General features: G+C 38.8%; 1 protein-coding gene across 3 annotated transcripts in view; it reads left to right on the forward strand.

Annotated features, from left to right (window-relative positions):
* LOC104732598 overlaps positions 1 to 13,635 on the forward strand; it is a 48,232-nt gene extending 34,597 nt beyond the window's left edge. For 2 of the 3 annotated variants that reach the window (XM_019234197.1, XM_019234198.1), the window contains exons 2-8: positions 3,514 to 3,632; positions 3,730 to 4,023; positions 4,098 to 4,206; positions 4,294 to 4,500; positions 12,188 to 12,487; positions 12,620 to 13,113; positions 13,240 to 13,635. In XM_019234197.1, the coding sequence (XP_019089742.1) occupies positions 4,168 to 4,206; positions 4,294 to 4,500; positions 12,188 to 12,487; positions 12,620 to 12,757 (684 nt within the window). In that variant the 5' untranslated portion in view covers positions 3,514 to 3,632; positions 3,730 to 4,023; positions 4,098 to 4,167 and the 3' untranslated portion in view covers positions 12,758 to 13,113; positions 13,240 to 13,635. The remainder of the gene's footprint in view (positions 1 to 3,513; positions 3,633 to 3,729; positions 4,024 to 4,097; positions 4,207 to 4,293; positions 4,501 to 12,187; positions 12,488 to 12,619; positions 13,114 to 13,239) is intronic. The other variant, XM_010452158.2, reaches the window with a different exon arrangement.

Here is a 14,230-nt window from a genome sequence, read left to right on the forward strand (position 1 = left end):
TAGCATGCAGGTCTAGGCCCGATGAGGAGCCAACATTATGGCATGCAGACTTAGGTCTGATGAGGAGCCAATAAAAACTCAAGGTTTAGGCCTATGAGTAAAGGAAAGTCCAAAAGTCGAGAGCAAATGACGCCTGGAGCGTGAGTCTATCACCTAGAGGTGACCTTCTGTAGATTGGTCGGAGGAGTGCGGGCCGTGGAGATAGTTGCACGGGAATCCTTGGCTGATGGTTGTTCGAGATTCGAAGACGAATCTAGATTGGTGGGGGAGAATTATAACACCCGCGAACCATTTTTTTGGTATTTTGGTGAGGGTGTCGATCGACACTGTTTGTTTCTGGTTCGACTGGTTTGATTTAATTATCGATTTGGACCGGTTTGGTTTAGGGAAAACCACTAAACCAAGATATTTAAGTGTTTTGTCGACCAGAAGGGTTTTGGGAAGTTCTTTTGTCGCCGCTTTGTTGTTTTTGAGAGAAAAGGAGGAAAAAGTGTGTTCTTGAGCTTTTTGGTGACTTTTGGTGAGATTCTTGGCTGTTCTTGAGAGATTGGAAGCTAGGAAGGATCTAGAAGCTTGCTAGGAAGGTTGGATTCGTTGCTTTTGGTCTGAATCTTCCTGCAAAGAGGTGAGTGCATGACCATGGCTTATCTAAGCTAAGATATCTAGTTTTTTTTATGTGATTTGGTGTTTATGTGGTTGTTTCTTTGAGTTCTCTATGGTATTTCGTCGCTGATTTGGCTGGGTTTGGCTTCTGGGAATGCATGGAGCGGATTGGAGAAGATTGGAGGCGAGATTCGGAGTTTTTGATCGAAGGAAATCGCTGCTTGGCATCGGTGTCGGTCGACACCAATGCGAGGACGGCTCGAGACTTTGGCGAGTGTCGATCGATGCCATGTGGAGGTGTCAATCGACACAAACTAGGGTTTTCGGGAGTGTCGGGCAGGGTGTCGGTCGACACCAGTATGGTGTCGGTCAACACCAGATTGTCAGTGTCGATCGACACCCTTCTTTCAGCTACGACGGATGTTGCATGCTTTGTATATTGTCTGGTTTGTTTTATTTATTGTTGATTGTGGCATGTAGAGATCTTATTGCTTGTGTGTATAGCCCAGTAGATGGGAGGATTGCCTCACTGAGTGTTTATCAAATACTCATGCATCTCAATTTGTGTTNAGTCATTAGAAATATTGCTAGGTTGCTGGTTTCATGTTTCTTGTTGTTTGGTATTGGAATATTGCTTATGCTATAATATTGGATTATTATTGGTTTATTATTGGTTATTGGTATGGTTATTCTGCTGTTGATTGTGAATATGGTTAGGTGGCTAGTGGGTATGGGACCACTAGTTGTAGTTTATATATATATATATATTATTTATATTTATTATTTATTAAAAAAAAGGTCGGTCCTTTCACTGTCTTTCTATCTTTCCTTCTTTGTTGACAATTAGAATCTTCAATCCTTTATTAGAAGTAATCCTAGATAAGGCAACATATAGCTGACTATGCGAGAACACAGGTTTTGGCAAATAAAGTCCCACCTTCTCTAGCGATTGACCTTGACTTTTGTTTATAGTCATGGCAAATGCAACCGATAGTGGAAACTGTCTTCGCTGACTTTTGTTTATAGTCATGACTTTTGACTTTTGACTTTTGTTTATAGTCATGACTTTTGTTTTGGTAGGATTGAGTTTTTTATGTTCAATATTTATCATGTTTGCCAATTTAAATGCGATGATGAAGATTGTATATGATTGATTAGGAGGGGTTATTGGTTTAGGATTTAGAAAGAATTTTAATGACTTTAAAAGTTATATAAAATATGTTGTTATTCAATCAAGACTTTGTAAAACTCTTTAAAAATTTGGTGTTATTGGTTGTGGATTTGTAAAAAGTTATCTAAAATCTTGAAAAATCTAGTGTTATTGGATTAAGAGTTTTATAAAGTCATTAAAAGTTTTATGTTATTCAAGTAAAACAAAAGAATCTTGGATTGTTAATGAATTCAAATTTTATGTTATTGGTTTAAGATTTTATATCATTTCATTCATAACAAAAGTCATGAAAACTCTTTCATCAAATAGAAAGATTTTGAAAGATTTTATGAAATAGTTTACAAGATTAGGAAAAACAAATCAGCAAGATTTAAAAAACTTCCTAAACAATCTCTTATAGAATCCTTCATTTTTACTTTCTAATTTTCTATGATCAACTTGAAGGGTTCTTTCACAAAGTTGCTATCAAAATGTTAATATAGATATAGAATAAATCAAATCATTGAACCAAAATTATACTAATTGTAATCCAAAATAAGTCAAACAAAACGTTGTTTAAGGGTTCTTTCACAAAACTTCCTAAAAATCAACTTGAAGGGTTCTTTCACAAAGTTGCTATCAAAATGTTAATATAGATATAGCATAAATCAAATCATTGAACCAAAATTATACTAATTGTAATCCAAAATAAGTCAAACAAAACGTTGTTTAAGAAAGCTAAATAATATTCTTTATGTCTCATTATATATCAGTTTTTGGCTAAAAGCACGAATTTTAAAAAATAATAAATATTTTATCATTTATAAAAATTCAACCAATAAAATAATAAATATTTTATCATTTATAAATTATGCATAGATATTTTTTAAATATCTAGCGAAGGACCAAAAAAACAAGTCTTTTTAAACCAAAATATGTCTTCATTCTCTCGAACACATGCGATTCCCCCAAAGCATTGCTCAACCAAACCTCTAATATTCCACTGTATCGGGCCGGCGCCAGCCTCTCTGGCATCGGTCAATTGTTTACTTTTCTTAATTTCTTAATTTTTTAATTTTCTTCCTTTCTACATAGATTACGTCAATAATATTGACATTTAGAGAATCCCAAATCATCGTCTTTCTCATTTCGTCTACGCCAATCCTTTCTCAGATCTTGAGTTTATCATCTTTTTGGTATAGGATGTGTACCATAACCACACATACATCACCATTCTTGGAGTGAATGATAGATACGAGACGACTTCTGCTTTTTTGGTTAATGGCTTTTGGAACAGAGGATTCATAATCACTAATCAAACCATGAGTTTGATATTATCGTTCCATTTAGCTTTCTCTTTCTCTTCCATTGGGAAAGTATATAATTCCAAACCTAATATAATATGGCCAGAGTCCAAAGGTTATGGTGTCGGCTTCTTTCCATTTTCGAATGGTGTATGTCATTTCATCTTGGAAACGTGTCACTTTCGTCATCACATAGGTTGTGACTCTATTTTGGATTTCTCCAATCTGAGAAAGGGAGATCAATTTTGGATTTGGGATTCAGGAACATATGATTGCGATACTATCGTTTTTGGGATGAAATTATGGATCCCTCGTTATGCCTATAATCGAACTGTGATGTATCCATTCATCCTTCTCCATGGAGGCGTGGACCTACTAGGATGAAACATATAGCCATGGGTCCAGCTAGACGACAACCAGTTGATTTCACTGAATTTGGTGAACCATGTGGACCAGGTTCAGTGAAGCTGTCATCATACCTGGGTCCATTGGTAAGGGAACACATTTCTATAATAATCGATGATTGGAGAAAGGTTGGCGAAAACATCAAAACAGTCCTCTGGAAATCTATTCAGGTTAATGTTTCTTCAAAATTTGTTTGGGTTTGCTAAATATTCTAAGTTTTTGTCTAAGGATTCTAACAATGGTTTTTTATATGGTTACTAAATGCAGGAAAGATTTAAATTAGACGAGAAGTATCAAAAGATTGGTGCATTCAGGAAAATGGGATGTCTTTGGAGAGCTTCCAAATCACGTCTAGTAACACAGATCAGGAAGGCTAAGACCATGAAGGATAGGATGCATCTAAAACCGAAGAACATTCACCCGGGAGAGTGGCATAAATTTGTCAACCATAAAGCTAGCTCAGCTTTTAAGGCTCTGAGTGATTCATACAAGGAGAGACGGCAGAAACAGATTCCTCACACTGTTAGCTGTAAAGGAATGGTTCGACTGACTGAAAAAATGGTAAGTATAATTCTTTTTATTCTATTGTGATTTATAAATGAAATGGTATATGGTTGATTCTATTTTTTCTAAAGAAATAGAGTTCATCTGAACCCAATCAAGTGACAAGGCTGAAAGTGTGGGTCAAGTCACGGACAAAAAAAGATGGGACTCCGGTTAATAACCAGGCTGCGGAAAAGAATAGTAAGTGTAGAAGTTTGCTTTCAATTTCTTTCAGTTATATAAAGTCGGTTATGATTACATTTACGAATTTATATTATTGCTATTCAGAGTACAGCAAATATTGATAGTGGCGCTCCTTCCGCATCAACATCAACTCTTGGTAAGAACGATACACTCACTCAAATATTAGGACCTCATAATCCAGGTCGGTTAAGGGCCATGGGTCGCGGTATGTCTACGACAAAGCTAGCTTGTTACCAAGTCAAGTCTGCATATATGAATCAAATGCAAGATATACTGAGAATGAATAACCCGGTAACCATTTATCAGTAGTATCTTATTATGCTTAACTTCTGATTTGAGTAAGATAAAATATTTGTTTAACATTTACACTGCCTGTAATGGCCCCAAACCGCCCTATGGCCGGACGGCCACAGACCGCCCCGGGACGTTACTTTGGGAATGTTCACCAACGATCTGGCCGAGGTTCAAGAAGACATCATGCCCCTTAGCCAGTCCGTCGGTGGCGTTTCCGAACCGCATGGAACATCTTTTAGGCTTTGCAACCCTTGAGACATTCCATGCGTTGAGCCGACTCGGACAAAGTCCTATATCAGTTATGGCTCGTACGAATAAGAAAATCCGAATATATTAAATACTTAAAAAGTTTATTACAAAACAAAACTAAAAGGTTTAAAGAGTTCGAGTTTAAGGCTTAGAGCCAAAGGTCGATTACAAAACAACATACTTTATTTTACAATAGACACACAAACTACTCCGGCGTCCTACTCGTTCACCACGCCCTCTAGTTCCCTCTAGGGTTTCCTGCAAGGCAAACACAGATCAATAAGTAATCATAAAGATTACTTAGTGAGCTCAGGATTCCTGCAAAATCATAATAAATCCCCAATTCTCAAACCCCACACAACAATCAAGCAAGCATGCATGCAACAATCAATGAAGCAACCATGCATGCAAGCAACAATCAACAACCAACAATCATAGATAGCATGCGGAAGATAATGAGCTAAGCAAGTTAGTCAAGCAAGCAAATCAATCAACTACAAACAACATGCAACATGCAAACTTGAATAAAAACTAAAGAGTTTTAGACAAGTTTTAATTCTTATGGGCCCGGTATGCTTCCTCTCCTCAACAACTCTTGAACAACCGCATTGCAGCCACAAAGGCATGCAACCGGACTTCACTTAAGCTACACTGTCGTGTAGACAGCATCGGCCAGGGTAGCCAACCAAGTAACCTCCAAGCTCTTCGTCCCAGACTCTACAACCCACGAACATGGGTTACATGTCGCGGCTGCATGCTGTACGGAAATACTCTAAGGACAGCCATACCCAAGTCTTACTAAGCTAGCCGGAATTTCTTGCAGACTACACGCATTAAGACTTCAACAATTAGATACTTGTGTTTTTATGGTTTTAAAGCTCATAATTTTACAAGTATCTAAACTAGCTACCATCTCCAATACTAGATCCTTTCGAACTAGTACCGAGAGTAGCGCTCCACCATGTTACCGACTCCATTACTAGAACATTTCGAACTAGCAACGAGTGTAACCTCACATCACATGCATTTAACAAGAAAAATCACAAAGATAAATCAAGTAAAAATGCAACTAAAACTCCATGCAACCGTTTACTAGATGGACGTCATCGGAATCCATCTAGCTCGGTGTAGTGTGCCTGAACTCACAGATAACCGGCGATCTCTTGTAAGGTGTGGTCGGCTTCTTTTGATAGTGTTCCTCTCGCGGCAGCACTTCGGATCTATTCCATTGTTGCGATCGAGTTCCTTCTCGATGCAACACTTGGCGATGGTCGATAGTCTTGTCTTGCACTCACTTCCTTCTTCCTCTCTTCCTTTCCCTTCTCTCCTTCCTCTCTTCCTCACCCTTTCTCTCTTTTCTTTCTTTTCTCTTCTTCTTTTGGTTTTGCGAAATGAGAAAGGAAAGAGAGCTCTTTTTATAGGGAGTTTGGGCGGCTGGATCTACCAATGCATGTAAGGCACTTGGTCGAACTCCTCTATCTTCCTTTGTGAAAACTTGGTGGCCAAGCTAAACTTACACCAAAGAATCTCCATTGTCTCCCTTCTTCCTCTTGCTTGAATCATCATTGGCCGCTTTTAGAAAAAGACAAATGATGATGATTCTCACTTTTCCTTGTTGAGATGCGATTGGCCAAACATAAAAAGTGATAGAGATTCTTGTCTCCCACTTTCTTGCATGCATTGTGATTGGCCAAATAGAGGAGACAAAAGCTCCTTAAAATCCGGAACTTGTCGGCTCGGTCGGCACTACCGTGGGTTGTCGACGGTACGCGTCACGGCTCGGTCTGGGTCGGGTTTTGCGACACGCCTCAGACGATTCTGCGATAAGTCTCGGGACTTTGCGGTACGTTTTGGCAATTTGTGGTATGCCTCGGCAATTTGTGGTATGCCTCGGCAATTTGCGGTACGTCTCGGCAATTTGCGGTACACCTCGGCACTTTGCGGTACGCCTCAGTACCATCGGCCATCTCTCGAACCATCAACATTTCCTCGGACACTTCTTCGGCAATTCTTTTGCTCTCCTTCCTTGGCACATTGCCAAGTCCTTTCCAAATCTTTTGGTCATGGGTTTTCATTTTGAATTTTACCCCATGGTGAGGGTCACTACACTGCCATTTTGTAACAAAGAGAAGATGAGAAAGGTGAAACCTCAGCTCCAAGAGTAAGTGACGTAGCGGAAGTAACAATAGAGCGAGGAGAACGTTGAATTCTGAGAATACCCGTTAACCAAGCCTTCTTAAACCCGTTGAATTCTCAGAGAATACCCGTGCTTAAGAAAGAAGAAGATGCCTTTGAAAAAAGGTTCTTTGATTAATATTCAATAATAAGGTGGTCTCAATGACTCGACAAGGTCTCTATATATAGAGTTCTCAATTCCTAAGAATGCTAAACTTCCTAAATTAAAAATAGAAACAGAACATAAGAACAGAAAGTAAAAGAAAACGATGAAAAGGAAAGTCCAACTAAAAAGAAATCATTAAGCTAGTTTTGTCTGTCTTTAGAGCTGTTATGCTGCATCAGGTCCCCCCTCCTGAAAAAGATTCGGCTCTGAATCTGCTGGTAAGTCGACGTCCTCTGGTTCATGATGAAATAGATGCTTAATGTTGAATACATTGGCCGTACGAAGATGATCTGGAAGGTGTAGTCTATAGGCATTAGCATTAATCTTTTCAATGATCTCAACAGGGCCAATCTTACGAGCTTTCAGTTTATTGTATTCTTGTGCTGCAAATCTATATTTGGTAAGCACTACCCAAACGAAGTCACCAACTTCAAATTGTACATCACGGCGGTGCTTATCAATACGTTCCTTATATGTCTTTGTCAAAGTGATCAAATTATCCTGAGTTTGGGCGTGAATACGAGTTAAATCTTCCACAAAGTCCACAGCTGTACCATGAAACCTAGAAGGATCTGGCATTGATGTCAGGTCAAGAGGACAACGAGGCAACAAACCATAGACGACATGAAAAGGGCTGAATCCTGTACTTCTATTTGCGGCATGGTTATGAGCAAATTCAGCGCGACTCAACACAAGAACCCATTTGCGAATGTTATCTCCCACTAAACTGCGAAGCAAATTTCCCAAAGACCGATTAGTTACTTCGGTTTGCCCATCTGTTTGGGGATGATATGGCGTACTCATGTCCAAGCTTGTTTGCAAAATTTTCCATAAAGAACGCCAAAAGTGACTCAAAAACCGAGAATCACGGTCGGAGACAATAGATTGTGGCAGCCCATGGAGACGATAAATTTCTTTGAAAAATAATTGAGCTACTTGCACTGCATCTGTGGTCTTTTTGCAAGGTATAAAATGTGCCAATTTAGAGAATCGATCAACCACAACAAAAATAGAATCGTAACCTCATTGAGTGCGAGGAAGTCCTAGAACAAAGTCCATGCTTATATCTGTCCACGATTGCGTCGGAACGGGCAACGGTAAATAAAGACCTTTGTTGGAAGCTTGTCCTTTGGCTGTTTGACACTGACCACAACGAATCACAAATCTTTCAACATCACGTCTCATCCCAGGCCAAAAGTATTGGTCCGTAACAAGCTTAAGAGTTCTATCTCTTCCAACATGCCCCTCGTTGTGAAGCTCTTTAATAATTTGAAGACGGAGGCTGCACTCTGGAACGCATAGTTTATTATTATGAAAAACAAAACCATCTGTTAGCGTGTAATTGAGCATGGGACCCTGGTGGAGCTCCGCCCATATTGTGGCAAAAAATGGATCAGTGGGATACAGATTTGAGAACGTTGTAAACCCAGGAACAGAAACTTGCAAGGCTGCCAAGAGACTATGGCGACGACTTAAAGCATCTGCCACCTTGTTTAATTTACCAGCTTCATGCTTAATGACAAAAGTGAATTGTTGAAGATAAGCTATCCAAGAGGCATGGCGTGCAGATATATTGTCTTGGTTCCCAAGGTACTTCAAAGCAACATGATCTGTGAACAAAACAAATTCTTGATGAAAAAGATAATGTCGCCAATGTCGTATGGCTTGTACCACTGCGTATAATTCAACATCATATGTGCTATAGTGAACCCTCGAACCAGCTAATTTCTCGCTGTAATATGCTATCGGTCGCCCTTTTTGACTTAGAACAGCTCCAATTCCAAGTTTTGATGCATCACAGTGAAGTTCGAAAGGACAAGCGAAATCTGGTAAAACAAGAATAGGTGATGATGTCAAGAGTCGTTTAATTTCATTAAAGGCATGTGAAGCTTCCGACGTCCAAGAGAATGAAGATCCTTTTATGCAATCTGTGATGGGGGACATGACAGAACTAAAATTTGGAACAAATCGACGATAAAAATATGCAAGACCATGGAAGCTTCGAGTTTCGGTTAACGTAGATGGAATAGGCCAAGATGTGATGGTTTCAATTTTCTGTGGATCAACTTTAAGACCTGAAGCGGAGACTACGTAACCAAGGAATAACAATTCAGGAACTCCAAATTCACACTTTTTGCTAGCCACAAAAAGCTTTTCCTGTCGCAGCACATTAAGGACGTCACGGAGATGGTCTAGATGTTGTGACATTGAGGAGCTAAAAATCAGTATGTCATCGAAGTAGACGACAACAAAGCGACCAATAAATGGGCGTAAAGCTTGATTCATTACTCTCATGAAGGTACTAGGTGCGTTTGAGAGGCCGAATGGCATCACCAGCCACTCAAAAAGGTCTTCTCGTGTTTTAAAAGCTGTTTTCCACTCGTCACCCGGTTTAATCCGGATTTGATGGTACCCACTTTTCAGATCAAGTTTTGAAAATATAGAGGCACCACCAATTTGATCCAACAAGTCATCAAGACGTGGAATTGGAAACCGGTATCTCGTTGTAATTTTATTGATAGCTCTACTATCAATACACATACGCCAAGAACCATCTTTTTTTGGTATGAGAAGGGCTGGAACCGCACACGGACTAAGACTCTCCCGAAGATATCCTTTAGCGAGAAGTTCTTCAACCTGCCTTCGTAATTTTTCATGCTCTAGAGGACTCATTCTATAATGAGGACGATTTGGAAGAGTGGCATTAGGGACCAAATCTATTTGATGTTGAATGTCGCGTAACGGAGGAAGTCCTGCGGGTAAATCTTCAGGGAATACGTCATGAAAGTTAGATATAAGGTCTTGAAAGGCTGGTGGTATGCTTGAAACAGAGCTATCTTGTTGTGATGCAGCCACTAATGCAAACACCACCTTCGTGTTCTGTAATTGTTGTTCAAATAGGGCTTTAGAAAGCAAGAGAGCGGGTTTTGTTGATGGCTTATCACCATTTTCGTCACTGCTTGTAGTCTCAGGTGACGGTAATAAAGTAATCTTACGACCCTGAAACAAGAAAGAATAATTGTTTACAAAGCCATCATGCAAGGTGCGACGATCATATTGCCAAGGACGACCTAAGATAATGTGAGCCACATCCATTGGAATGATGTCACAATAAGTGCAATCTTTATAGACAGTCCCAATAGAGAAAGCCACCAAAACTCGTTTTGAGATTTGTATTTCAACTCCTTTATCCATCCATGATATTCGATAGGGACAAGGATGTGATTCAGTCTTCAAAGCTAATTTTTTTGCTGCATCTTCAGAAATAGCATTTGTGCAACAGCCTGAATCTATGACAAAACGACAAACCTTCCCAGAAACCGTCCATGTAGATTGAAATATGTTCGTTCTTAACCAAACTTCAGGCAGAGACTTAGGTGCAAAACAACTACGACGCAACACCAAAAAAATTCCAGAATCTCCTTGTAAACATGCCTCTGTTTCCTCTGTATTGTTATCATCATCATAGACATCATATCATGGATCATTATCAGCTTCAACTTCTGTAGTGAGAAGACCACAACGATTCTTGTTTGGACATGCTGATTGACGATGCCCCGATTCTCCGCAAGTAAAACAACGTAAAGCGTTTGTGCGAGGAGGTGGTCGAGAATAGACCTGCAACTCGTTTGAAGAGGAGTTGTTTGACTGTTGTTGTGGACTCGGGTTTGCTGCATCATCACGTGTCGCAGAATCACCTGTTCCCATGGTGGGATTAGAGCGTTGTCGCGAGCTCCACGAAGAGTTGTTGTAACTACTACTTTTGGTCTGTGTTTCCATGACAATGGCACGTTGATGAGCCTCTGATACTGTAACTGGATCAAACTGATTCAACATATTTTGTAGTGGAAGCCGTAATCCCGCAATAAATCTTGCCACAAGCTGATCCTCTGAATCATGTATATCTATACGAGTCAACATCTGATAAAATTCTGTCGCATAATCATCCATGGGTCGAGATCCTTGGTGGAGGTTGTGAAATTTTTGGAAAAGAAGACGTGAATAGTTGTAAGGAAGAAACGGTTTCTTCATGTGTTTTTTTAATTTATCCCAAGACGGCACTTTTTCTTTTCCTTGGCAAGTTTGATTAAGCTTAAATTGATTCCACCAAGCTGCAGCTCGTCCACGAAATCGTGTAGAAACTAGAGAAACTTGCTTACTTTCAGGAACACTTTTGAATTCTAAGAATTCATCAACAGCAACTATCCAATCAAGAAAATCTTCAGGTTGAGCACTACCTTGGAACTCAGGTATTTCTATCTTAAATCCTAATTCCCAGCGAGAATTCTTTTCTTCATGACCCTGTTCTTCATGAACTCGAAGTGCTCTGTTTTGATTCTTGTTACGTACGTCGCCAAACGGATTGTCATCATGGTCAGAATCATTGTCGGAGTAGTGAAAGACGTCACAGCGAGGAGCAGTTTGTCTTGCTTGGTTTGTGTTGTTGTTAGCCGCCAATGCTGCTTGAACTCCTTGTTGAACACCAACTTGAACTCCTTGTTGAACTGCTTCAATCAACGTTTGTCGCAACGAAGTTTGGAACTCTTCGAAAAAGTGTTGAAAGTTAGTTTCATCTTTGATCGGTTGTTTGTCTGGCCGCGGTGCCATTGAAAACAGGATCAAAAACACCGAACCCTAATTCGATGCTCAAGTCACTGATACCAACTGACGTAGCGGAAGTAACAATAGAGCGAGGAGAACGTTGAATTCTGAGAATACCCGTTAACCAAGCCTTCTTAAACCCGTTGAATTCTCAGAGAATACCCGTGCTTAAGGAAGAAGAAGATGCCTTTGAAAAAAGGTTCTTTGATTAATATTCAATAATAAGGTAGTCTCAATGACTCGACAAGGTCTCTATATATAGAGTTCTCATTTCCTAAGAATGCTAAACTTCCTAAATTAAAAATAGAAACAGAACATAAGAACAGAAAGTAAAAGAAAACGATGAAAAGGAAAGTCCAACTAAAAAGAAATCATTAAGCTAGTTTTGTCTGTCTTTAGAGCTGTTATGCTGCATCAGTAAGTCACTAATATCTCTTCTTTGTTCCCTTTAAATACTCAATCAAATGACTAAGTACTATTTCCATTTCGTAGTGTGTTAACAAATCAGTACCACCTAAGTGTCTATTGGTTGATTGGACTGGAACTGAGGAAATTGTCGCTGAGGGCCGTCTTCTTTCTACTGATCCTGAGGAGTATGTGAATGAAATTCTATTAAGACCTAACACTATGAAAGTGTTGGTGGAATCTGCCATCATCCCAAATGCATTTCTTTGGAGACCTACAACAAAGATGACAACTATGGAGGAGGCTATTGGTCATATTATTGCGTGGGAGGCAGATAGTTGTGTTGCTGGACATGAAAAGGTCAGTGACGACGAGGCTGTGCCAAAGGTAATGGTTTCTTAACTATTTCGTTCTTTTGAATTATCTTTGAAATTTTGATGGTAATGATAATGTTATTAGTTTATTGATAATGGTTTTTTGCCTTTGAGACTGGGTTTTTAATGTTATTGTGTTTCACAGAGCCCATATGTAAGTTCGAAGAACAGATGCACTCTGATGGATTGGGTTACAGGTGAAAATCATGTTGCTGAAGGCCTTTGGCAGTCGAGAGACCCTCAAGCTATGGTTAATGGTATTCCCTCGGACCAGTTGCTGTGAAAATTTATGTGGATGTGGTAATATCACCTCATGCATTTCCATGGAGGCCTACACCGGACATGACAAACATGGAGCAGACATTACATACTTTCATAGCTTGGCCTGCCAACAGAGTGGTGAATGAAGCCCACACAAAAGCATCTACTCATAAATTTCCACAAGGTCGAAAGTCTCCTGCTAAGAGTACTTCCATGAATAAGTCGTCATCAGGTCCATCGCCTTCTCTTGAGAAATCTCCATAAACTCCAAAGACTTCTACAGTTAGACCAATTGCTACTCAAACAACTCAACCAACTCCAAAAGCTCCTGTAAAGGAAACTAAACAACCTCCACAATCTCCTCTGCGAAAATCAAAGGTAATTTCCTTGAACTCTATCAATATTTCATTGAACTGTTGTTTGATATTCCTTGGTTATCTATATTCCAATGTTGAAACTCTGAAATGTTAAGTTGTATTGGTTGGTTATTTCTCTACTCCGCAGCGGAATGTTGTTGCTGAAGGATTATGGGCTTCAAATGATCCATACTACACTGTCCACTTCGCACCCTTGGGTCCAAATGCAGTTCGAGTTTGGGTAGATGTTGTGAAGATCAATGACGGAGCAGTGTGGAGGACAACTTCTGAAATCGAGACAATGGAAGATGTGCTTGGTACTTCTATTGCATGGCCGGAGAACAGAGTTGTTATGTGCTCCAAGGATTGAAGTCATCTGAAACTTTCCTACTTTTTACTCTCCTTCTCTCCCTATTGACTTAATTATGAATGTCATGGTTTTTAAGTTTATCTAAGAATTTGAACTTGTGTTTGTCAAGATATTTAAGTTTGAACTTGTGTTTGTCAAGATATTTTAATTTTTATGTATGAATTATTTCTACAATTTGCTATAGGAATAAATATTAATTAGTAATAATATAATATAATAAAATTAATTATAAAAACATACTACTAACATTATTATAGTGCAACACTCACGCTAATATAAACTATAAAATAGCGGTAAAAGATAGTTATCATCAAATTTATAATTGCACAAAAGCATTACAATAATAATCTATAACTTGACACATACAAGACGCTACCATAAATAATATTATAGCATATGTATTAGTGCTATCATTAACTGATTTAAAGATAGCACGAAAATTAATGTTATATTATATGAGGGTATAGCAGCGGCAAAGATAACGTTTATGGAAACGCTATCTTATGTATTAAATAGCGTATTTGTGGTGTGTTGTAGTGTATGTGAAATTGTTTTTATAAAACTAAGTATTAATTCTAAAAATTTTAGCTGTCAAATATATTTCCTAGCTTGGGCTGGATTTCCCCCCTTCATAACATTATTTTTCTAATTATTTTTTGTAATAACCATTTAAATAATTGACTAAGAATTAAAATCGTTTAACTAAACTGAATCACATCCTAACTTAATCAACCAATTTGAATTCTAATTTACTAAACCATGATTAAAC

The sequence above is a fragment of the Camelina sativa genome, chromosome 12, assembly GCF_000633955.1.
Source record: "Camelina sativa cultivar DH55 chromosome 12, Cs, whole genome shotgun sequence".
Classification (NCBI taxonomy): domain Eukaryota; kingdom Viridiplantae; phylum Streptophyta; class Magnoliopsida; order Brassicales; family Brassicaceae; genus Camelina; species Camelina sativa.